The 26,111-nt window shown below is 46.0% G+C and overlaps 1 protein-coding gene across 3 annotated transcripts in view; it reads left to right on the top strand.

Moving 5' to 3' along the window:
- The window catches only part of NEURL1B (neuralized E3 ubiquitin protein ligase 1B), a 131,633-nt gene extending 108,050 nt beyond the window's left edge, over nucleotides 1-23,583 (top strand). The window contains exons 1-5 of one of the 3 annotated variants that reach the window (XM_008498770.2): nucleotides 14,715-14,875; nucleotides 14,963-15,523; nucleotides 17,820-18,527; nucleotides 19,487-19,612; nucleotides 20,405-23,030. In XM_008498770.2, the coding sequence (XP_008496992.1) occupies nucleotides 14,860-14,875; nucleotides 14,963-15,523; nucleotides 17,820-18,527; nucleotides 19,487-19,612; nucleotides 20,405-20,649 (1,656 nt within the window). In that variant the 5' untranslated portion in view covers nucleotides 14,715-14,859 and the 3' untranslated portion in view covers nucleotides 20,650-23,030. Of the gene's footprint in view, nucleotides 1-14,714; nucleotides 14,876-14,962; nucleotides 15,524-17,819; nucleotides 18,528-19,486; nucleotides 19,613-20,404 lie in introns of those variants that run through there. The other 2 variants (XM_030459330.1, XM_030459329.1) reach the window with 2 other exon arrangements.
- Nucleotides 23,584-26,111: the final 2,528 nt, after the last annotated feature.

Genomic DNA, 26,111 nt, shown 5'->3' with positions numbered 1-26,111 from the left:
ATGGTTATTCTCTCTGTTCAGTTTGCTATTGCATAGTAATTAAGATACTATTTTATTTTTAAAGGGTTCCAAAAATGCCTCTGCAACTCCAATGTTTATGTAAGAGAGAAAAAGAAATTCATAATTTATTGAATTTGTGTGTGTTCTGCTGGGATTATTCATTGGAGGAACACACTAAGTGATTTTTTGTATCCTAGTAACCAACTGTGGTTGCTTTTCCATGAATAATCTTTACAGTTTAACTTGACCAGTGAAATCTAAAAGAGAAAACTCAAGCAAATTAGATTTATCAAGGCAAATAATTTCAAGGCACAGATAGCTTTTTTTTCAGGTAAGAGAGAACAAAATTTTTTCTCCCTCATTTAACTACCTAATGATCAGATTGACAAATGCTGTCTGGAAAGTCTGATTTTACTGAGTAGAACAATAGTGGAAGTTTGAGTCATTATGAAATAAACTTCAAAACTTGATTTGTTTAATATTAATAATTAATGGATTGGTTAATATAGTCCTTTTCTCCCTCAGACAAGAAATGGGATGGTTTTCAGCACTTCCTGAGAGCAGTGCAGATTTATTTCCCTGCTGGGTTACAGGGGTGCCAGGGAGGGGAGCCTGGGGTGAGGGTCCCCCATGGCTCAGAGGTCCTGGCTCTGCTGCCAGATCGTCAGCAAGGACATTGTGAGGCTTGGTTAGTGAAATGCTTTGTGAAGCCCTTTCTCCCTGAAATACTGTCTCCACATGGAGCATCCATAGTTTCTCACTTAATACACGTGTTCACATTTTTCTCCTTTAAAATTTATTTTGATAAAAAATTAGATCTTAAAATTAAGTTTTGAGGGACTGTGTTTCTTTTGAAATGCCTCTTGCTCTTTGAAATACTAAAAGCTGGTTTTAGAAGCAAAACAAAAATAAAAATTGGCTTTGCAGCTCCCTGAACATGTTTACTATTTCTCCCACCCTCTTCAAGCATCCAGCTGACCGTCTCTAAGCAGAGGGCAGAGGTAAATTCCTTCCAGAGAGGTCAAAACCACTTCTCATTTTGAAACAAATTACTTTCAGAGCATCTTTTTGTATGCATTCCTATTTAGTAAATGTTTATACACCAGTGCAAAGAAACTGCACTGCTGTAAATACTGAAATCTATGGGCACACCACTAGAATCAATCACCAAACTACGTCAGGCAGCCATTAGTAAATCTCTAAGATTTTCCTTTGGGATGAGATTAATGCTGCAACCTCATGAGATAGTCCCAGAAGGAGGAAGAAGCTTTCCCTGTGTGCCTCTGGATCTTGACTGTATTTTCCCCTGTCCTGATTTGCTCCCTGCCTCCTGTATCTTGAGCACAGCCCTGCATCAAGCAGTCCCTGATCCTTCCTTCCCAGTGCGCTGAAGGTGATAGAAATATTAGGTAGATCAGCACTGAGGACCTTTATGTACTCAGATTCCTGTATTTTACCCTTCTGTGCCTATATTCCTGCCCTGAGCCAGGGCATCCCTTTGGAGTGGTTGCTGTTGTGCGTCTCCATCCATCAGTCAGCACCTCAAACTCAGCACCTCGGGTCTTTGCTCTCCTGAGTCAAAACTCTCCCTGTTTTGGTGGGGGTTTTTTGTTTGTTTGTTTGTTTGTTTGTTTTTGTTTGTTTGTTTGTTTTTTGTTTTGTTTTGTTTGTTTTTGTTGTTTGTTTTTTGTTTTGTGTTTGTTTTGTTATGGTTTTTTTTTTTTTTTTTTTTTTTTGTTTGGTTGTTTGGTTGTTTTTTTTTTTTTGGTAGTCTTTTTTCCCTGGGCTGGGAGCTCTTGTTGTGACTTGTTTTTTCTCTGTGGCACTGCATGAGTAGCTGAAAGGAGTGATACTGCCTTGGCCAGGGTGTGGTTTTGGGCACCTGAAACACTTTTTCTGTGAGGAAGTGACCATTTTCCCAGAGAGGTGCTCAGACAAGGCATGGGGGGTGTTTGGGGTGTAGACTGTCTGGGATCCATGCTGGGGAGCAACCCCAGGACTATGGTGGGGGCTCTGATTGAAGCAGACATGCCAGCTGAGTTCCATCCTCCTGGGTGCATGTGCTGCAATGGGGCTTTGCCCAATTGGGGCATTTAAGTCCAACAAAGAAAAGGAAGAAACCTCCCTGTCCAAACCACTGTGGGCCTGCCTTGTTATCACAGGGTGGGGAGCTGTAGAAAAATGGAAATGAAGCAGTTAGTGCTATGAGGAGTGAGGTATCAGTGTGAGGCAGAGGGGGCATTTAAGCACAGACCTGTGTCCTGTGCAGTTCTCCTGCTGTGGTTCCTGCTCCTGGTCTTACTTGATTAAGGTGGCTTAGAAAAGCCTAAAGGGGCACAGGAGAACATGCTCCTGTCTCACTGAGCTCTGCATAGAAGCTGAGCTGGAAAACATCCCTGAATTTGCTAAGGTCAGGCAGGTGCCTGCTCTGCCCTGGGGCTGTCAATGGGCAGAAGGTTTGCTGGTCCAGTGTCCTGAGCTCTGTCTGAAAAAAGCTAAAGTGATGCTATGAGAGGACTTTCTCATTGGGAACCAGTGATTTTAAGCATTATCAGCATGCATAAAAGCGTGGGAATGGAGAGGGTAAGGAGGGCTACTCAGCCCCTTCCCCTCCTGATATCTGCCAGGAGCTGCTCTTGCAAGCAACAGGTTGTTTTGGTTGTTTTTTCTACCAAAGGGTGATGAGTTTGGTGGGTGCTCTGGTCTTCCTGTCCATCAGGAAAAGTGGGTGCACACATTGCTGTGGCACATGCAGCATGTCAGGGCAGGAAATCCTCCATGGGCCTGAGCCAGCAGAGTTGTGCCAGGGTGGACATTGGCCACTGCCATTCAGATTATTCCCAGTGTTATTTTTAAAAATCTTGTGTGCAGTTTGCTTCAGATGAAGCCAGTTCCTCAATCTGCTGTCAGAGGAGGGCTGTGCCTTTCTGTAGGGCACAAGGAGGTTCTGGGGAAGCCGAGGCTCCTCTTTCTGCCAGTATCAGGTGACTACAATGGATGAGTTTCTTAGGATAAGGTTTTCCTGCAGCTCTGAAAGTGACTGCTCAAATCTGGTATTTCAGGAAGGCCATCACTGAGCAGTGGCACCTCTAAAGCCCAGTGTCCTGAGGACTTGGGACCAGGGGAAAGCACAAAGCATGTGAGACACTTGATACCATCTGTGCCATCTATTTTGAAGTAGTGGAAGGACAGTGGATGGTTGTGCCACTGCCTGTCTTTTATTGTGGCCAGAACCTCCAGAGGCTCTAAGCTGGCAACATGTAATTGTGTATTTTGTGTCTGGTAGTAAAATTTTGTTCTACTGAAAAAAAAAAAAAAACAACCCAAAAAAACCACCAACAAAAAAAACCAAAACAAAAAAACCCGCAAAAACTCTACAAAAACAAAGCACCCAAAGAGAAACAAGTTCTTTCTCTCCACAGCTTTTCATGTGTGATTTATAGGTGTTTTTCCAAGTAAAGCCAAACTGGGCCAGAAACTGACTCTGATCGGTTTGATTTGGTTAATTGAAATGAGAGCCATCTGGGTAGAAACAGGAGGTTTCAGACAGCTGTTTATGTTGTTTCATGTTGGATTTCTAAAATTTCCAATTCCAGAGTTACTAAGGAGTGTGCTGTTTGACCATACAATGGGCTTTATAGGTGCAAATGATTTCTAAAGAAAATGACAACAGCAAAAAAACCCCAATCAAACAAAATAAAATTAGCAACAGCTTGCAGCTTGATAATAAGTTGATTTGAAGGTATTGACCAATTGTGCTCTGCTGAATGAGAGTCCAAGATCCACCTTAAAAAAGGTGGGAAAACATGATGAAACTCAGTACTTGCTACTGCCTGGACCTTCCCTGGCAGGGAAGCGCCCACGAGTGATGGTGTTGAGGTTATTCACACATTCGCCCCATCTCCTGGGAGTGGTTCGTTCCTCTGAGGGAGGAAGCAAAAATGCTTTGGCCTTTCTCTCACCAAAAATATCTGGCATTTTTCTTCAACAATGCAGAGAATTGTCTCTGTTCTCCAGATTTCTTCAGTTCACCTGCCTCAGCATCCCTTGGCTGGGGTACGACAAAGGGAGAGTAAAGGGAGAAGAATGTTGATGCTGACCTAGGTGTGCTGGGATCAAATCCCACTGGTGTTAAAAAGTTTGTCATGGAAGCTTAAAAATAAACTTCTTTTTGTGTTGAAATAATTGAAGACATTTGAGATGAAGAAGGGGTCTGAGGTCGTTGTACATCCAGTAATGGTATGACTGTTTTCTTTTGTTTGGATAGTTTAATGGCTTAAAGTGGGACTTGTTTCCTCTCATTAATTCCTGTAAATATCATGGAAAAGGATCTTGCAGTTCAGCCATGCAGCAGCCAAGTGTTGCACAACCACCTGCCTCCCAAATTGGCTTCATAGCTTACCAGAAAATTATGTTTAAAAAAAAAATTAAACCAAAGAAAAAAGGGTGCATCTTTTATTTTAAGCATGGAGCATTTTCCTCTGTTTCTGGACCAGCAAAGAACTCTCCTCTTGGTTTTTTTTGGTTTTTGTTTGTTTGGTTTTTTTTCTTTTTTTCTTTTTCATTTTTCTTTTCTTTCCTCTTTTTCTTTTGGCTTTATTTCTGAAGATGCACTGTATTTAGAAATTTATAGCCTATTTGTCTGAGCATTAACTAAAACAGCCAACAAAATATGTGATATTATTGTACAAGTTGGACTCCATGGGAGTTGAGTGAAGTCACCAGCCCTTGAAATCACTTGGAATGAGCCAGTATCAAATTCATTTAAAATCTCTCTGCTGGGAGAGTTCTGGCCTGGGGCACCAGCCCTCTCAGCACTGTCTGGCTTCAGTCCCTCAGCAGGTACCTGTAACACATTAATGTTCCCACCACCACAAACCTTTTTCTGCTTTGTGATGCCTCCAGGGAAACCAGGCTGGCATAGTGGAAGAGCTGTGCTTTGCCCCCCTGATTTTAATTATAACCAGTTATTCCCATCCCTCTGCCCTGTTTTGGATTCTTTGCATATTGTTTCAGAAAAGCTTAGTGGAATCGCAGCCTTTGTATATATAAAATATAGGATGATTGAAGACCTGGCCACTTCTTTATTTAGCTTCCTCAGCCATGTGTCCCTCCCAGAGCATTTTCCCCTCTTGCTGCCAGATCACTGTTTAAACTGTGTGTAAATATAAAATGGAACTGTGGACAGCATTTAAAATTGCTGTACCATGTTGGGAGCAGGGCTTGCTGGAAGGAACATCTTCTTAGAGGCCTTTTTTTTTTTTTTTTTTTTTCCCTTTTCTTGTGGTTTTGTAGCTCCCCTTAGGACAGATCAAAAGCCTTAAATGGGTCCCACTGTTAAGTCTAATGGCTTTCTGGTTATCCATCCCTGTTTGGACTGAAACAGCTTCACCATTTTTTTTTAAATAGAATTCTATCATGTCCTCTGAGGCTAGAGAAGTTGCAATTAGCAGGGAAAAAAAAAAAAAAAAAAAAAGAGTGTGACCTCTAGAACTGCTCTGAAGAGAGGAGATAAACACCAAAGAAGCTTCTGTAACAAATTTGAAGGAAACTAGCAGGCTTGTTCCTTTTATTATGGGGTTTTCTTAGAAAAAGCTGAAGAGGGAATGGAATGGGCAGCAGGCTCTCCTTTCTGCCTCTGTAGCATCACTCTGCTGGGTTTCTCTGAAGCCCCGTTGCTGGCCAATTCCCATGCTTACAGAAAAGCTTTCTGGTGTTGTTACTGGGCATGGAAAACGTGCTCAGCTCCTACGGCTTCTGGTCTCAGTGCCAGGCAGGCTGGAGGGATGCTCAGCTCAGTGGTGCTGTGGGGCAGAGCCAGGGGGGCTGTGACAGCACATCCCAGGTATTGGCATCTCTCCAAGGACACTTTTTGGGGGTCCTTGGGGAAGGGCACGGGGATAAATTGCATGCAGTCTGAATTCAGAGGGATAAAGACAACATAAACACAACGTAAACACTGACTTTTAGGGTGTTTTCAGAGAACAGCCAGGCTAAATCACAACTTTTACCTTTCAAATCCTATTTTTCTCCCCGTTTCACAAGCTGCCCTCCTGGTGCAGTGCGGTGACGCAGCCTCTGTCTGTAGGGGATGGGTGGGTTTCCTGCATCAGGGAGACAACAAAATTCTTTCCTTCTTTTTGTTCCTGCCTGAGCTGGAAGCGACACATTGACAGGCTGGAAAAGATGTGCCAAGCTCCAGCACTCTTTCCATAAACCCTGTATTGCAGCTATGGGATGGAATAAAATTGCAGGTCTGAGGATATTGAAAGGGAATGCATTTCATTGTCCAGTTTCTTTAAGTCATTGACATTGGAATGATCTGGTCACTGTTTATAAATCCCCAGTGTAGAGGACTTGGTGCAGCTGGTCAGAAGAAAAGAGGTTCAATGGAAATGGAGGGTCCATGTGCATTAATGGTTCCTATGTGGTCCTCTGGCAGTGAGGGGAGTGGGTGAGGGCATGGACCCTTTCAGTGTTGGGGATTACAGCATTCACATGGTCTTGTAGCTCTTCAATAAATCACTGTCATGGTTGGAAAAGGAAAATACCTCTTCAGAACAATGATTTTAAACATCAAGCATTGCTCTGAAAAACAACCCTGTGCTGTTGATGCTGTCTGTAGGGGAACAGTTGTCTTGCATGTGAAGAATTGATGAACAGAGAAGCACTGGGGCAAGGAGACAAACCCAGATTAATTTTTTAGGCTATGAAAAATCCTCTTACCTTGGATCTTTTCTGTGTATAGTATGGTTTACCAAGAACACACAGTGGGTGTCCCACAGCCACAACATTGGGGTCCCTCCATTGTGCTGAGGGACCAGCAGCACTCACGTATACTCCAAGTTTTTGGGGTCCCTTGGGTTGTTCTTAGGCTGTGTCTGCAGTCTCTGCAGCTGCTGGCCTGGAGCAGGGAGGAAGGGATCTCTGAGACAGATCCCAATGGCACAATAGCTTATAAAATTCAGAATATCTCTATGTCTTTCTTGATGCTATGTAGAGCAATGTTGTAGAGCACTGAAACCACTGAAGACAAAATCCTTTTTCTTTAATGACTGTTTCTAGGAAAATATGAAAAGAATAAATCACAAAAATACATATTTTAATCACTGGCAAGCTGAGCATGTAGATTTTGAAAATATTTAGTCTCCCAGCCTAACAGTCCTCGAAAACTATTTGTGGAGTTGATTAAACAGATGTCAGCTGTTTACTGCTCATTGCTTTTGATTACCTCCCAAAACTCTGCTATGGACCCCTGAGTTTAGGATTAGAAAATAAAAGTGAGCTGAGCAGGGCTCTGCTCTCCCCAAGTTAAACTTAACTTTCTAAAGAAGGTAACAATTTTGCAGAAGGTAATACATCAAGAGGCACAGGTTTTCTCTCCTGGTGTGAGTAATCATATGGGTTGCACCTGAAGCCTGTTAGTGAGCCTCTAGTCCAACAGTTCCAGTATGAGTAGCTGACTTTATTTTTGACAAGCTGTTTTTCTCTTTAGCCAGTAGCCAAAAGTTTCCTCTCATTCTGTATCGCGTATTTTATGACTTTGAAATCCCTGACATCACTCAAAGCTCTCTGGCTTGTGAGCAGGGCCTTCTGACTGACACGAGCCAGTGGTCTTGGGTGTCAGGGCCATGGGATGGATGACAATGAGCTGTGCCATTTCCAAGGCTCCTCATCTATCATGCAGCTGCTTTCATTCCTCACACCAAAAGATTTAAGCAGGGATTATGGCATGAACTCTGCCTTTTCTCCATCCTGCTCTTTCTCTGTCTCTCATTAACCAAGTCTATGAATTTTTTACTAGAGTTGCAGACTCATTGACCCAGATTCACTAATAATATGGGGGAGAGGAGATTTTTTCCAGTGTTTAATTGTTGGCTTCTGTGTATTCTTACTGCTATTTATATACAGGAGAACTAAAAACCTGTAATGAAGACAGGGCCAACTTTGCAGCAAAATGAATTGCTGAGCACAGTGAGAGGCACAGTAGGAGAGAGATGGGGGAGCAGGGAGGTGGAGGTGGGCATAGGTGAACTTCACTGTACTTGCAGACCCAGAAAGAAGTTTTTGGATAGCAGACCCTGCTTCCACAGCCTGATCCACAAGAGCATATTGGTCTAGGCCAGGGCAGCCAACTTTGCTCTGAAAATGTCACACCATTGAAGTCATGCATGTGCTTGCTTTGTCTCAAGTTTAAGTTCATTTACCACCAGACCGTAGCTTCTTGACTGTCACTCTTGTGCAAGGAAATAAAACCCCTCTAGAATAAAGAATATTTTTCCTTTTTTTCCAGATTAGGAAATGGTATTCTGCTTTTCGTAGTTGTAATGGTCTTTCATGGTATGGAAGGTGTTATTTCATTAAGCCAAATATAAATATATGGCTAAGGTAAGGGCAGAAACATTTTCATCCTAGGAAAAAAAACAAAAAAAGAATTTAAGACAATACCAAGGCCTGAAAACTTCTAAAAGTACAAGACACAGGGAAACTGTTCACTGTGGTGTTGTGGTAGATGGGCAGAAAGACAGGAATGCAGAGGTCACTTTTGTCCCATAGTCTACAGGTGGAAGGAGGCTGGGGAAAGCTTGTAGATGTGCTCACATTTCCAGAAAGCAAAGTGAAGCAGAAGGTCTGGAAGTGGGTTGGGAGAGTCTTCCTGCCTGATTTGAGGGAGCACTGGCTCTTCCCATTCTTTGAGGCTCTGTGATCACTGCTAGATTGTGAAAGATTTGCTATCAGCACTTTTCATCCATGGAGCAGGCCTTCTGTCTTGGTTTATTTTCTGCTTTGAGCCAGCTGGTGGATCTTGGAGAGAGACATTGGTGTTTCAGCTGCACTTGCTGTCTCTTGGCTCAGATGCTTGTGTCATGATGTGACATTCAGTTAACCAGGAGAGCTGAGTCCTGGGTTGGCTTTCTTGACAAGGCAACTGCTCTTCTAAATGATGTGGTGGTTGAACTTTGCATTCCTATGAGTTCATTCCCCACTGCAAGGAAAGGGCTTCATTTGAAAGGACCAGTGTTGTGGGAGCTCAGTTCCAGAGGGCATGGTGGGAGAGAAGGGATGGAGCCACCTGGAAAATTCTGCAGGATGGAATTGCTTGTATTTGATGGTTTGAGAAAAAGGATCAGAACAGAGGATTTTGCCTAATGATGTTGGCAAATACCTCTCTGCTCTCATGAAGGAATGCCTAGGATCAATGTGTCATCAGTGTCTGCTTAGAAAATAATTGATTTTAGCAATTTTTTTTAAAAAAATCCCCATGAAGTGTTTGGTTTCAAGCATAAGCCACTGAAGTGAGAGGGTTTTTGTACTTGAAAATCCTCTTGAAGACAGACACAACTTGATTTTTTGAGTTAAATTCAATCCTTGTTCTCTGCCAGGGATTTTTCTAGACTGTTTTGCAAAGAGAAATGTTGTATGTCCATTAGATATTTGCATTGAGAGTTACCTCAGTGCCACAACACACCTTCTTTTGATGAAAAAGCAACTCTAGTTTCTCCTCCCCTCCTTCCCAAATTAGTCTCTTCAAAAATAATGCATTTCCTCAGATTCACTTTAGGATTCACTTTAACCTCCCCTTAATACCCCAGTGTCTGTATCTCCCTTGCAAGTGATCCATAAAGTTTTTTTTAACATCCTGGAAATCTGTCTTAGGTTAGAGGACCAGGTAGGGAGAGCAAAGCAGGGCTCTGGACTAGTTATGCAAACCAGAGGAATTTAAATGGAGGATATTTATTAATTGTCAACTTGAGTTTTCCAGTGTTTGAGCCAGCAGGATGTGAGAAAATGAGGCCAATTTTTTGTCACAGTCTTATAGTGGATTTGGTAGCCTAACTGAAAATTCACATTGCTGAGAGTGGAATAGGTGACACCACTGCTTCCCCCTGAGCTTTCCATCACATTTTCTACATTTTTTTTTAAACAAATGTCTAAGCAGTGCACTAAATTTATATGTGAACAGATTTGAATCTCTTGCTCTCAGAAGATAAGATCGTGTCAGAGCAGAATCCTGTTTTGTGTTACTGTGAATATTCTCTGCAGGAACAGCCCAGCCTGCTTCTTCCAGCCTCCAGCAAGGCTCCAAAGATGCAATGGGATGAGCAGGGCCATGACTGTGCTGTCATGGATTGGTCCATGAGGGTTGTTCCTACAACCTTGCGATCGTGTAGTAAACTTGACCACGTTGTCCCCACCTGTTGGGATTTTTCCTGTTTCAAAGCAAAAGCCACCTGCCCCCTCTTTCCAGATGCCTCGTTTAATGTTCAACAGGGTTGTTGCAGCAGCTTTGACCCAACTATCTGCTGTAATAGGAAAAAGTTCTAATGTTACTGATAAAGCAACAGCCATAAAGATAAGACATGGGCGTGTTGGGTGGATTCCCTTTCTCATGTGCAGTGAGCATCAACGGGCAGATTTCAAGCTGCATGCTGTTACCTTTCAGCCTTTTCTCTGAACAATATGGGAAAACCAGATTTCAGATGCCTGCTGTATCTCCTGTGAGCTGGGGGTACCCTGGGGTTGTGGTCCCAGCAATTTCTCTTCCCTTGACATTCTTGCTTTACCCAGTATACATCCCTGTTTGACACCTGGCTGCCCCAGAATTTACTTGCTTTGTGATCCTGCACCTCTTTCAGCATGGATTTACTGGATGGAGTCCTCAAGAAAAAGCTATGGGAGCCACAGAATGGCTTTTGATGCAGCTGTAGAGTTAATAGAGACCATGGATGTACCCTGGCACACAGGGAAGGCAGTGCCCTCCTATAGTAGCAGCTCTCTGCTTTAGCATTTAGCATTAGCACGTTATTCTCTCTTTATCATTTTAGGGCTTTTCATGGCATTATTCTTTCCTGGCTTGTCAGGAAAAGCAAAGATGGGATCAATCTCACTTAAGGTCAGCTCCTCATTTCCACAGCCTCCTCTGCCCTGTGCCTCAGAGAACAGAAGCCTTGGAGAGAGCTCTTGTTTTGAATTGTGGCTGCTGCTGTCCCTGGGATTACTGTGCCACAGCTGTGAACAAATGGGTGAAAAAAATATTTATTTTTAGAACTGGAATAATGATACAAACGTGGAGTTTGTCCAGAGTCTGTCTGCTGTACCTTTTTGCAAGGCAAAACATGTATTTGTTAAAATACCTCTCAAAAGGCCAGTATAACCTAATAAATAAATGTGCTGGCCTTTTGGAAGGCTGGGGAAGTTTCAGATGTGCAGTAGCAATTTGAAGTTGAGAGCACAGGTGCCCAGAACCAGAACCTATTTCAGTGCAGCCCATGTGGATGGAAATGCTGCCTTCCAGACAGATTCTTTAGCAGGTTTCAGTGAAGTGCCCTGCACCATTCTGCATCCTCCAGTGCAGCTTTTTCTTCCATTTTCCTGGCTTACTTCGTATTTGCTTGTGCGTTTGAGGGACTTCTGCTGCAAGTCTCATGTTTGCAGTTGTTGAGAATAGGGATGAAAAATGGAAAACTTGGGAATGAGAAGTAGCAAAATGTTGGGCTCAGGACATCTCCCAAGGAGACACAGTATGTTTCTTGTCCCATTTGATGATTTAGCCAGCCTGGTGACATGCTTACGGGGCTCAGGAATCAAAGTGCTTGAGAAACTTACATTTTTAAAATCCTGTTACCTTCTGGTGAGGTGGAGGAATACTATTACTCTCACGCAGGGAAGTGAGGCATAAAGAGAAGAAATCACTTGCTCAGAGCATTATAGGAATCTCATAGTTGAAAAAAAGAGTTGGCATAGCTCTTAGCTGCCTGTCGTGGCATCAGGCACCTTTGGGAAGGGTGGTTTGCTGCCCCAAGCTTGTCTGTTATTATCCTGCTAATGGGCTTTTGGGTGGGAAAACAGAGGCAGGAGAGGGGAGGGTTTGGAGAAATAGCAGAGGGACTGAAATGTGATCCACACTACAGAATCAAGGCAATTCAAAGGCACAAACATCCTGTTGAGCTTGCCTTCAGTACATAATGAATAAAGCACACACCCAAGCTCAGCTTCAGGCGTGTTTTGGTGGGAAAGCTTTGCCTCCCCTGCCTTGGGTTATGTCAGGCTTTATTCCTGGTGGCAACTGGCAGGTGTTCATGCGAGGTGGAACAGCCTTCTAAATAAATTATCCATTCATTTCCTTCTGGAGGCTTTCCTATTGTTTAGCCACAATATGCCTTCCTGGGTTTTTTTTTTATTTATTTAAAAAAAAAAATCCACAAAACAAAAAAGCCAATCCCTGTCCTCAAGTTCCTCTCTGGCAAAGTGGACCCAGAGCTGTGTTTGAAGTGGGTGCCCATGTCACTGCTCTTCCATGTGTTGTGCTGCTGTCACAGTCACTCCCTCCTTGGTCCTCTGTGCTGTTGGAAAGCAGCATGAGAAATACCTGGGAGCCCTGCTGGAGGGCATCACATCCCACCCTGATCAGTGTTTTCTCTGGCAGATTGATGTGGGAGGAAGGCAGAGTGGAAAGCAGGGGATCCTTGTGACAACAGAGAGGAGAGCAAAAGCTCTGTTCCCTCCTTCCTCCTCCTGGCCAACACATTGAGACACTTCCTTTCAAAGAGATGTTATTTTTTACCATTTCAGAAAAAAAATGCATCTTGGTGGATTATAAAATGAAGGCTTCTCTATGGGGGGAAGTTGCTGTCGAGTAAGGTGGGTGTGATGTGGAAGAGCATCACTGAGCACACTGGGTCCTGCAGGACCCCCTTGGAGCCAGCTGGACCACATCCAGATGGAAAATGGGGAGCTGGTGTGGGAAAGTGTGGCCAGGAGAGGATTCACCCCGGTTTCTTGTGGCCAGTTGCTCACTGTGTGCTGGCTGGGTTGGTGCCACCGTGCCTCTCTCTGCTGAGGAAACCCCAAACTGGATTTCTTCTGCAGCAGCATCACTTGTCAGGAGTGTTTGCAGGCAGACACATGGAGCAGCACCCACATGAGCAGAGGGTGGGTCTGTGCTGAAAGCCATCTTCTGTATTTTAGCTCTTTGGGAGGCAAGAAATGAAATTTTTTCTGGGAATGTCCAAGGGAAACACCCCTACCTCTTGCGAGTATGACCAGGGCTGATCTTGCAGACCAAGGGAATGCTCCTCCTGGGGGGAGCCTGACCCCGAGGGGATTTAACAACTACGGGAGCTTCTTTCCTCCATGTCTTCCCTAAATCTGCTTTTATGGCCTTGGCATGGATGTGGAAAACCCCCCAGAGGTGCAAGAGCAAGGATGTGTTTATTTACATTAGCACACTACAGGATTAACCATTACCTTATGCTATGCAGCCACGTGCAGTGTGAATGAAGAGGTACAAAAGAGATTTTGTTCAGCTGCTGCCTTTGTCTGTCATAATTTAGGACTGACTTTTTTCTTGGTGCAATCAGGAGCTCTTTGCCCTTGTAGCTCTTTCACTCCTGTTGCAGATGCCTAATTTCAGAGCTTGCCTGCTAGCCTCTTCTCTTGCATTTATTTAGAGCCTCTGTTAGTTCAGACACAAACACAAGTCCCAGCCTCTTGCTGCCCTACCTGGTTGGGTTTTGCTTACAAAAAAGGAATCACAGCTGCAGCTCTCCTGCCAGCTTTCCCAGCTCATCTCCTGGTGTCTTCTGCTGTTTCTTTCCAGAAAAAGAAGCATCAGAAAGTCCTTCCCTTGTCCCAGAGCAAAGTCAGGAGTTACTCACAGAGAGGAATAAACTTGAAGGAAGGGCCAAGCAGTTAGCTTCTAAAACCTTACACATGGCAGATTTCAAAATAAATGCATGCATGTGATGCAGTTTTATATTTAACAGGATGACTGAGCACCCAGGATGCCTTCCATTTCTGCTTTAAAAATCTACAAAGCTAGGTGTAAAGAGGAGGAGAGGTGAGGTGGGTGGGAAATGGGGAGACTGAAGTGCCTGCAGCATCACGGTGATGGTGCTGGGAGCCCTGATGCTGGAGCAGGACCCCATGTGTCCAGGCATATGCAAAAGTGATTGTCCCCACCTCAGGGAACTTAGAGCTAAGGTTTAAGATTAAAATTTGGGCTTTTTCCATTTCTGTTTCATGCCTGTGTGAACTTCACTTTAGGCCTCAAACCTGCTTTTCTTGAAATTGGTCTTGAAATTGCTACTGACTTTAAATGCTGCAAAATCTCACTCATAAATTCTCCTTCTCCCATCTGTAAAATGAGGATGGCAGGATTTCTGTGCCATCTGTGGTGCTATGAAGCTGAAAACAATCATCATTTATAAAGTGCTTTGAGCACAAATGGGAAGTTCTCTGTAAAGGCAAGGCTTTGTGGGATGAAATGTTCCTTAATGTGCCAGTTGCATCTGGTATCTGAACCAGGAGCTGGGTTGAAAGTTTTAGAAGAGCAATCTGGTGGTGCAGAGGTAATGCTCCAGTTGCTAAATGTCTGGGTTTATTTGTGCTGTTAAAGCTGCTAAATGTTGTGCTTTATTTGCATTGTTGTAAATCTCCTGTTCATTGTTAGAAAACCAAGGGGCAAAAAAGCCAGTGGCAGCACATCCTTAAAAAAATCAGTATCCTACATCTGCATTCATCTCGAGCATCTCTGATCTTAACAGCCAGGATTCTCAGAGATGGTGTGACTCTGGCCACCAGCTGGTGATTTAATAGCACGTGCCCTGTAAATAGGAAACTGGGAGCCACAGTCACGAGCGTTCAGCCCTTGTGCAGCCTCGGGAGAGGATGCATCTGACGGGAACAAAAGGTTGTTCATTTTCATCCAGCTTTGCAGGTTATAGAAGGGGAGCTGCCTAACCTCCGCCCCAAGAGCCATATCTGCTTTTTTTATTGGCATAAAGCTGAGGGCCAAATCGGTGCAACAAAGAGCAGGTCGTGGCCAAGCACAACATTTGGAGATAAAAAGCGCGAATAATGCGAAGCGCACACGGTGAGCTGGTTGTGGTCACCCGGGCTTGAGGCAATGCAGGGCTGGGGTGAGGCACTACTGATGGGGCTGCTGGTTTCTTCTTTGCAGACACAAGCCACCAGACCCGCTCTGTCTCCAGCCGCCCCTACTACAGTTTGCCCAACAACAGCCATGAGAGGCGCTCGGTCCTCGCCATCACGGAGCCTCCGCGTTTCCACTCCCAAGCCAAAGGCAAGAACGTGCGCTTAGACGCTCACTCCCGCAAGGCCACGCGGAGGAACAGTTTCTGCAATGGGGTCACCTTCACCAATCGACCCATCCACCTCTACGAGAAGGTCAGGCTGAAGCTGGTGGCTGTGCACCACGGCTGGAGTGGGGCTCTACGCTTTGGCTTCACCATTCATGACCCGTCGCAGATGAGCTCTGAGGAGATACCAAAGTACGCCTGTCCGGACCTGGTGACCCGACCCGGTTACTGGGCCAAAGCTTTGCCAGAGAGGTTTGCTGTGAGAGACAATATCTTGGCCTTCTGGGTTGACCGTCACGGGAGAGTCTTCTACAGTATTAATGATGAGGAGCCAATATTGTTTCACTGTGGTATTAAAGTTTCTGGTCCTCTCTGGGCACTCATAGACGTCTATGGAATCACCCATGAAGTGCAAATACTAGGTAAGCGTGTGTTTTGATCCATGGCTTGCTCTTCTGGTTGCTTTTTCCACAGAGATCATGTAGAAAAGATGCATCATCTATCTGGTTGATCAGTCCTGTGGGACTCTTAAGAAAACTAATATAGTATTGCTTTTATCCCTCAAATCAACAGTTTTTCTTTTGCCAGCAGGATGGATTCAGAAAGAAATAAATTTCAGAAGTGTCAGTAATGGAAAGTCTGTAGCTGTGCATTATAACAGCTGTGTGGAGGGATAAATGGAGTTCTTTACATGTAATTTTATTCAGCTTTTTCTATGCTGCTATGGCATAGAAAACCATGGTGCTGCTTTACAGCAAGGTTCCAGGGACTGAGGAGATTGAGGTTACCTGTTCTTCCCCTGTTCTCTCCCAGATACCAGTTACAGCCAGTCCATTGGAAAACTACCACCCATTCCCCAGGAGTATTCTGGCACCTTTCCCCAGCCCCTCCCCCTACCTAGGCTGGCAGGTTAACAAGCTGTGTTTGCAGATGTAGCCCAGCTTCCCCTCCCCTTCCATGTGGGCAGCACTCTATGGCTGCAAAGCATCAGCCACAGCGCAGGATGCAGCCCAGCAGCTGAAGAGTGATTAGAAAATGTAGTGCAAGGTCCTGTGTGCTTCAGGATCCTTGCCACCACCTTCCACATCTGCCCTCATCCCTGGGCTGGTTGCTGCATTCAGGTGGTGCCTGGCTGATTTACAAGCATCATCCCTGGGAAGGGCTGCAGGAGGGGATGGATAACAATGGATTGGATAGCAAACTGACCTATGGAATGACTTTCTTTTTTGTAACTTATACAGCATTGAAATCTCAAATTAATTCAGTGTGAGATGGACTTTTTTGAACTAGTCTACACTACAGGGAATCCTTTTAAAATACAAGAGTGTTGTCCTTTCTTAGAGGCTCCTGGGATCTGATTTAGTAGGCAAGTTAACTTGCACCTGCTGGAGGGGATGGTGCCTCCATCCTCACACATACAGACACCAGCAATAAGCTGTGAAATGGTTAGTCCAGTGAGCAGGCAGCTTCATCATATACTCTTCTGAATGATACCAGTTATTTTACAGCTGAGAAGGCTACACATAACAGTTTTCCATGCCTGCTTGTCTCAAATGTATAATTAACCCTTACCAGTACCTTATCCTGTAATTGCAATTGTGATGCACTCCAGCCTCTGGTGCTCATTGCAGAGTTGAAGGAGCATTTGCTGTATTAGCCAGTGCATCTGCTTCACCTGAGCAGTTCTTTTCCATCATTAGATTCCAGTTAGAAAAATAAAATTCAGCTTATTTCTGCCCCCACCCCTCATCCTGCCTGTGGTGTCTAACTGTATAGAGTGAAAGACTTGGCCCAAAGGCACCTGCACTCTGGTACATATATATTTTTTTTTAATCAAAGCACCAAACCCCACAAACTGCCCCAAGGCATTAAGATGTTGCTGAGGCATAAGGGGATCCAGCCTCCTTGCTGCAGATGAGGTGGTGTCAAATTGGACATATTTGTGTCTCTGTCCTCCAAAAATTTTGCAAGTTGAGAAAGCTGTGAAATACAGCCCAAATACAGATGCACAAATTACATCCTTCAGCATCATGGAGCTTGGATGTGTTCTACTCTGTGGGAGCATTTCTTGCCAAATATCCTGTGCTTGCTAGAAGCAGCTGGTCCAGCCATAAGCCTGTACCAGTGGCCTTTCCTGCATGGGCTTCTGAGCAAAGGCAGCCTCTTGTTAATGCCTTACCTTTGGACTGAAGTGTCCAAAGCCACCCCAGGCAGTGATGGAGGTAGAAGGAAGGGCTCTCCTTAACCTCCCCACACATTTAAATCACCTCCTGGGGTGGCATGGCTGAAGTGAAAAGCTGGGAAATTAATTATGAGTCAGCGAGCCCTCTTTTTGCCGTGAAAGTGGAAATAACTCTCTCACTGTAAAATCTTCCTTTGTAACACTTGCAGCAAGTACCTTTTGTGACAAGCTCTCAATTAAAATGTCTGCAGTGGTGTGAACACCCCTGAGACATGAGGCTTGAAATCTTGTAAGATTACTTCTGCTGGACACACCTGTGCCAAGACACCTCATAGCTGTAAGGCAAGGATGAGGAGTGTGAAAGGAACATTGGTCTGTGGTTGTGCACTAGTGGTTGACCTCTGGCTAGTTTCTCCCTTGTTTTTCCATTCCAGAATGTAGATAACCTGTGGGCTGAAGTAATAACAATTGTAACTGTAAAAGTAGGCAATTGTATCTTGACTCTAATGTCCCTTATCATCGGGTTTATCTCACAGACAGCATGTTTGCAGAGACCATGACCTCTGCCCGTCTCAGCACCGCCCGTCTCAGCACTTGCCTTCCGCAGAGCAACCACGATTCAGCCAACTTCAACAACAACGAGCTGGAGAACAACCAAGTGGTGGCCAAAATTGCAAACCTAAACCTAAGCAGAGTCCCAGGGCTTGGGACAGACAACCACATCATCCCCTGCTGCCCCAACCGACGGCCACGTGCCCAGGGGGTGCCCGCCTTCCTGGACACAGACCTGAGGTTCCACCCCACCCGTGGACCTGACATCACCTTTTCTCAGGACCGGATGGTTGCTTGTACCAACTGGCAAGAGAGCAACAGGACTTTGGTGTTTTCTGACCGGCCTTTGCACATCGGTGAAAGCCTCTTTGTGGAAGTAGGACATCTTGGCTTGCCATACTATGGGGCCCTTTCGTTTGGCATCACTTCTTGTGATCCGAGTACTTTACGGACAAACGAGCTCCCAGCAGATCCAGACTTTCTCTTGGACCGCAAGGAGTACTGGGTGGTTTACAGAGCCTTCCCAGTCCTCAGCAGTGGTGACATTCTCAGTTTCATGGTCTTGCCCAACGGGGAGGTGCACCATGGAGTGAATGGAGCCAGCCGAGGAATGCTAATGTGTGTGGACACCTCACAGTCTCTCTGGGTGTTTTTTACAATCCATGGTGTAATCAACCAGCTCAAAATCCTGGGTAAGTGCAGCCTAAATGAGTTATAATAGGGAGAACCTCACTGGTGAAGTTTCCTGGGCTGGAATGGGAACTACAGTGTTGCATTCAAAGTGTTGCCTTTAGCAGGTGGTCACTGGTGAGAGGAAGCAGCTCCTCATCTTACCTTGTGTTTGCAAACAAGAGTGAGCAAGACATGGTAGCTGTGGCATAGATGTATGCAGCCTATGTAACTCCCCAAGAAAAGGATGAGACTTGAGAGATAAAATAAGCAGCAGATAGGGATTCAGGGAAGGATTTGGGGGTGCCAACTGGTTCTCAGAGGGTTTGTTTTGAAAAGGGGTTCTTTATAAACCCACAGTTCCAGCCAACAGGTATTGAACTCCTGCTTGGTAAAGGCAATGATTTTTGGGATCAGTGGGTCTGGTTTAAGCACATCAGTGTGTTGCTGAGGGACAGTAACCTCTCCCCAAGCACTATCAGATGACACTTTTGATCTATTGCTACTGACTGGTTCCAGTGCTGCTTCTTTCCTCTCGTTAAAGATTCTTTCAGAAAAGCAGGTGTTGATAACTTTTTAAATCATTTTTTTTTCACTTGAAGCCATGACCTTTCCCAGCTGCCCCTGATCTGACAGTGAGACAGTGATAGCTTGAGGCTGTTGCTGCTGGAGAGATCAGGACAGCAGGGAAGTGACTTTACACCTCAAGTGATGGCTGCTGGATAACCTGGTGCTCCCCTTGCTGAAGCACTGAACAGAAACTGTACAATGGCAAAGCAAGGTCCAGGCCCTGGAGGTGACAGCCAAAACTATGTGCCTGTATCATTACTAACAGGCAGCAATTAGCTCAGCAGCTGGACCTCACCCTGAAGCCTCCTGAGCACATGGAGTGGGAGGAGCTCAGTGGGTGGAGGGACATTTACCTGGGGTTTGGGTCCATAGTCCCCCAGCAGCTCAGCTCAGCTCTCTCCTGTGTTTGCAGGCACTGTGCAGTCCAGCCCAGTGACCGTCTCTCCCTCAGGATCCCCTGGTGGCTCACAGTATGACAGTGACTCAGACATGGCCTTCAGTGTGAACAGGTCATCCTCTGCTTCAGAGTCATCGCTCGGTAAGGAGAGCCCAGCACCCAGCTGTGCCAAGAGAGGGATCTGGGCTGACAGATGCTGCTGGGGCTGTGCAAGCAGCAGGCAAGGCTTGGGGGGAGATGTAACATCTCCTGTGAGACCAAGAGAAATAATTGGAAGAAAACACAAAGCGGCAGGAAGCTTTTCATGGCCTGAAGAAAGGCTGTGCACATTGCTTCTCACTTTGTCAGTCTGCCTAATGAAAGCAGGGCTGCCCTGGCTGCAGCAGCAGTGCTGCAATAGCAAGGGGAGTGGTGTCACATCTAAGGTCTTTTCCCCTACCCAGACTACTGCTTTGTGCACAGCCAGGACTCTGCTGCCAGAGAGATGTCTACATAACTGCTCAAATGCTGGTGTTTGGGTCCTGGGCAGATGGCCCTGAGTGCCCTGCCAGGTACTGTCCCCAGCCTGGGCTTTGTGCAGTGTCACAGCTGCCTGGCACGGCTGGTGGGATGCAGAAGCACCTTGTGTGGAGCATGTTTGTTGGGATGCAGAAGCAGCTTGTGTGGAGCATGGCTGCTTCAGGGGCTCTGCACACCCACACTCTGAAGCGAGTGTGCAAAATCACAGTCCTGGTTGAGGAAGCCCAGGTGAGCCATGCTTACCCTATCTGTACAAAAAAGGAGCTCTACCCATGCTGCAGTTTGTGTGGCCAAATGAACCAGCCAGTTACTAAGGAAGGAAGAGCCTTAAAAACTTATCTGAGCGTGTGTGTGTTGTCAGGTTTGTACCAACCTGGTGACTAAATAATTTCATTCCTTCCTCCTCTTTTGCAGTGACTGCTCCCAGCTCCCCTCTGAGCCCCCCCATCTCTCCTGTCTTCCCCCCTCCAGAGCCATCAAGCAGCAAGAACGGGGAATGCACCGTCTGCTTTGACAGCGAGGTGGACACGGTGATCTACACCTGCGGACACATGTGCCTCTGCAACACCTGTGGTCTTAAACTGAAGAAACAGCTCAATGCCTGCTGCCCAATCTGCCGTCGGGTCATCAAAGATGTTATTAAAATCTACCGTCCGTAGCGCCCGGCGGGGGCTGTGGGAAGGGGGAACCCGCTAGCAGTAACCTCGCCTTTCCGTCCCTGCTTCTGGGTTATTGTGCTGGTCAGTTGTTAATCAAGTGGCTTGTAATCTGTGTTTCCTTATTTGGCTGGTAGGGCACAATTCAGGGATAAAATTGAGCTGAGAATCATCTGGGGCCCCAAAGGCACCACTGCCATGCTGACCTAGTCGTGTGCCCATGGGTGAATTTGGGGAATCACGGTCTGGGCCTGACCCAGCTGCAAATGAGAAATTTCCCACTTTCAGATGTTCTTTCTTTCCTCCTCCAGAGGAGCTCACAGCAGTGCTTGTTGGGAAGAGGAGGTTGCCACTTGGTCGGGGCCAGGTGCCACTGGACTTCCCAACCCCAAAACTCCAGCATCTCTGGACTGCTGCCCCATGCGTGCACTGTGGTAGAACAAGATTAGGACAAGTGGGAGGGTTCAAAGTGGATAAAGTTGATCTGGAAATATCATGTTCATCTCTAGAAGGTGAACTAGCTAAGACCAAATAGTAGCACAGCCAGACTGTCACTTGCTTGGGTTTTGCTCTCCTAAAAAGGCTTCTGGGGCATGTGGAGTACCTGGTATGGACTTGAATAAAGCAGCTTTTGCTTTCTGTGGCAGAGCAAGGACTTTTGGCCAGGGAGGTTGAGAATTAGGAAGCAGCCACAGATTAGCAGTGAGGAGCGTGAGGAGTGGGGCTCAATCTTTCTCCTGCCCCCGCCCCGCCCCCGGGATTTTGGGGAGTCCGTGGTGAGAAATTAATTTCTCACTCAGTCCCAACAGGCTCACTGTTTTTTGCTGAAGACTCTGTATGAGCTGATTTTACCTGTTTTTTCCTCCTGCCTTTCCGGGTTTTTTCCTGCACAGCTCTCAGCTGCTTGGATACTGAGTCCCAACAGTAAATGAGAACTTGTTGAGATGAACAGGGCTTGGCTTTACTTGGGAGAAGGAAAAAAAGGCTCTGAGGCTATTACTAAATCTTGGGACTTAAAGGGTAAATGGGTTTCAGCTGTGATATTAGACAGCTACAAGCATTCCCATGACCTGGGTGCTGCACTTGCTTACAGACTCGCACTCAGCCCTGTCCTGGCCTTGCTCTGCAATCCAGGAGAGCACACCCTGGGGAGCAGCTCATCCTCCTCCAGCAGTGGGCTGTGGCTGCCAATGGGCACAAAAACTTTTTTTTTTTTTTAAATTTTTTTTTAATTGAAGAGCTTATTAACATTTTAATTAAGTGTCTAAATGAGAAGCTTCAGAGGGGCATCTCACCCGCTGCCCTCTGCATCTGCAGGAGAGCCTGCTGGCTTTGCAGAACCCTTTTTGGAAATCTGGCTCCTGCCACTGTCTGCTGCTGCTCAGCAGAGCCACAGGCACAGAGACTGCAGTAAGAGTTCACCTACACCTTTTGAAAAGAAAGTTTCCATCAGCTGGAGGCTTGCCCAGACCACCAGGCTGCCCTCTGCCCCGGGGACCGCAGGCGGTGCCTTTGCAGACCTCTCCCCTCTCCCCTGTTTGCAGGTCAGGGTCTGTCTGCCCACTCATCAGTGGGAACCACGATGGCAAAGAATGAGAACATGGGATGAAAGGCCAGGTGGGTTAATGCCTGCCTGGTGACCAGGCTGCAGTGGGAGCCTTTGCACGAGGGGGAATTCAAGGGAAGCTGTCCCAGTCCACAGCAAGCAATGCCAGCTTGGATCAAGTCTGGGCTAGCAAACACCAGCAGCTGCCCCTGAGGCTGCTGTCCTGATTCCAGGGATGCCCCATCCCTGTAGTTGGCTGACAATGGTTGTGTGGATGGGTGGAGCAGCCCCATTTGCTTGCCTGACACCTCAGGTCCTCAATGAGGGGAGTGACTGCATGCCTTGGGTGGCAGTTGTTTTTTTATTTTATAGATATATATATAGTCCTCTCCTCTTCTCCTCTCCTTCTTCTCCTTTACTCTTTAAATCAGCAAGAAGAAATACTGAATCCACCCCAGGCTGTGCCTGAGCCATTCAGGACACATTGCACAGATTGAATTTTTGCTGTAGTTTCCAGAAGGGCATCATTCCAGCGGGGCCAGTGAGGGACTCAGCTCAGTCAGGGTTCAGAGGGTGGCCATCCAGTGAGTGGGACATGAAAGCAGAGGACATGTCACCCTGCCTGTCCAAAAGCAACAGGAATTTTCCAAAATAGGCCTCTTTAAAAAAAAAAAAAAAAAAAAAATTCCAGGAAAAGGTAGCCTCTTACAGATTTAATTGTTAGTACTCGTATTGCTATTTTTTTTAAACAGTCTGATGATGATATATGATTTGTACAGAAGATCTGTTTGTGCCTTATAAGGGTGTCTGTGCACTTTTTATCCTTTTTAAAGCAACTTTTAAAAAGAAAAAAAAAAAAAGAGGGGGGTAAAACAACACAGATCAATGGTAGTTTTATAGAATTTTGTGTTCACTGAGAATCCTGCTTTTTTATATATATATACATATATATATATATTAGAGTGAAAAAGTGTTTATTCCCATGGATTCCTCTCCCACGTCTCCCCCTAAACTATTTGTTTCAAAATTTTAAAAAAGGAAGGAAGAAAGAAAAAGAAGAGATGGGGGAAGTGTTTTACTTCCCCCTTCCCAAGACAGCTACTCTATTCCCATTTATGATTCAATACTGTGACCTGTACATCATGTTTAAGCTGAATCAGATTTTGGATCTCTGTATTAGGCTTTTCATGGAAATCATTTGGGGGACTGGGGTGGGGAGGGCATCGCACGAGGGAGGGAACTGCACTTCTACTTGTCAGTGCTCTATAGCGTTGTGGTCAGTGCTGTGTGTTTTACTTTTGTCCATTTACCTGTTTTACATTAATATAATTTTACTTGTTTATGAAACAAATAAAACCTTGGCTTGTAAAGGGTGCTACCAGCTGTTTAAAAGCATTTGACCTGGAGGGTGAGCAAATCCTTTCTTTCCAAAGCATGGCAATATTAATACGTAGAGGTAGAGCACCTCTGCTCAGCCCAGGCAGCTCTGCTGCCAAAAAAGTCCCCCAAAGTTTGGCATTTTAAATACCTTGCATGAGATTTGCTTTGTTCCTGGGGGAGCTGCTGCACTGTGTCTGCTCAGTCTCTTCATGGAGGGGATTCCTGGCTCATTTAACCTTGCAAAACTTGAAGGTCTTGGCTGTAAAAGCAGGCTGTATTTTAGGGCTAGAGAGGAGGGAGGATGTGGCGATGTGGCATATGCCCTCTCAAATTGCCCCAAATTCCTCACCGTCTCAAACAAGGCAGCTGCCAGTCTGGCCCTACACTTGTCTTGTGCCTGTGGTGAGGCTGTGATGAGGCTCAGGGAGGGGGTGATGCAGTCATGGGCAGGAGGGCTGCTTTGCCTTTTTTTTTTTTTTCCCCTCTCCCTTTATTTTTTAAATTTTTTTTTTCCTTTTTTTTTTTTTTTTTCCTTTTCTCTTTTGTTGTTTTTGCTTTGTAGTGATGCCTGGCTCCATTTCACAAGCAGAGGCCAACAGAAGGCTTCTCTGTAAACTGTTTATATCCTGAAATGTGGCCCACTGAAGCCAGACACAAGTCAAGCATCCTCAGATGTGGTTTAAAGTGGAGTAGAAGAATTCATTCATAACTCTGCCCTGGCAAGAACATGGCCATAGTTAAGCATTTGCACAAAAAACCCTTGGGAGCCACAGATGGCAAAGGAGCCCAATAATTGCTATTTATGCCAAAATGTCTTTTTCTAACCTCTGCTGCTTCACCTTATCCAGAAAGCTGATCTGCATGAGCTGCCAATGAACTAATACTGCCCATCCCAGGCCATGGAGTGACTTTGCACCAGGAGCAGTGTGCAAGGAGCCTGCCTGAGGTGGGCTGGGCCCTGCATGGTCACACTGGTGCAATACTCCAGGTAATGTCACAGACTCCAAATTTCTCCCTGGCATTGCTGTGTGGCAATTGGCAGACTCCAGATGAGTGCCTGGGCTCCTGGCACGGGGCACATGCTGCAGGCAAACAGCCCCAGCAAGGCAGCCCCTGATGCTACAGACAACAGAGCTGGCACCAGGCTGTTCTGCTGCCTGCACATCCCTGTGTGGCCTTTGCTGCCCTGGGCAGGTTAGGTGGGTTATGGCCACCTGGAAGCCAGAAGTGTGGCCAAGGTTTGCATGTCCCGGGCTGGCAGGGGCTGAGTTGAGCAGTGAAAGATGCTCTTGCATGTCTTTTTTTTTTCACCCCCTCTTTCTCACCTACCCCTTACCAAGAACTACATGTGCACAACACCACAGTCCTCACCCCAGCGCAGCCACAGCTGCAGAGCTGTGCTAGAGGCTGTGGTGAGGCTAAAATTGAGGCTAAAATCCCATCTGTGCCTGAGCAGAGCATAGACATCACACAAATACCCACACCTGAACCCTGCTCCAGTATGGGATACCCACGAGGTGAACTGGGGCACTGCATTGATGGAGGAGCTTGGCTATCCTGGCCATCAGCCAGGAAACGTAAGTCAAAAGTCCCAAGCATTGTAACCCACCCCAGCCCCACTACAAGGGCTGTCACAGCCAGAAGCCCTGGACACAAGCCCCCAGGCAACCCAGCACCACCCCATTCATCTCCCAGCAGGCAAAATCACCCAAGGACAGAGAAATGGTTCACATGGGGATGGCTCCTTCACAGCACAGGGGAGTGCAGCTCAGTGGCTCAAGGCTTCTTGCTGGATCCATTGTTGCAGCAGCAAATGGCACATTCCATCTGAACCAACACCCTGGGAAAAGCTGCCATGGCACTGGTCAGGCAAGCAGCACACCTCCCAACACAGCCACTGTGCAGCACCCCAGACAGAGATCAGCCAGACACAGGTTCACAAGGGTGCTTGAAACCAGTCAAGCAATTTGGTTTTATTTCTTAAAAAAAAAAAAAAAAAAAAAAAGGAAAGAAAAAACACCAACCCACCAAAAGAACTCCCACTGAATTAGAAGAAAAAAAAAAAATAAAAATTCAGTCCCCTAATGGTGAAAGTATAGATACGGCATTTACACAGCTACATCTATCTTCTGCTGACCCCCCCCACCCACCCACAGTAATGTAGATTTATACACACTTACATAATATAGGGAGACACAGACAAACAGACTTGGAGAGCCTGCGAGAAGGAGTGGGGTGCAGAGGGGGCCCCCAGCCTGCCAGGGATGTGCTGAGCTGCAGGACCTCCCCAACACCCACCTCTTCTGCCTCAGGTAATGGTGATCCCCTCCCCCTCCTTGCCACAAGGAGGGAAGGTGGTCTTTGGCTAATGGGGTGATGGACCTTGTGGCCAAGCTCAGGGGACTGAGCCTCCTGGCAGCCCTCCTGCTCCTCCCAGGATAGTCAAGGATGTATTTGGATGCACTTGGGTCCTGCTGCACAGAGAGGAGGCACTGCCTGGCAGGGGGCATGGGTCCTACAGGGGAAGGCAAAGCCCTGC

Source organism: Calypte anna, chromosome 13 (genome assembly GCF_003957555.1).
Source record: "Calypte anna isolate BGI_N300 chromosome 13, bCalAnn1_v1.p, whole genome shotgun sequence".
NCBI lineage: Eukaryota > Metazoa > Chordata > Aves > Apodiformes > Trochilidae > Calypte > Calypte anna.
The sequence above is the reverse complement of the archived record's forward strand: the minus strand, read 5'-3'. Positions and strand labels throughout refer to the sequence as shown.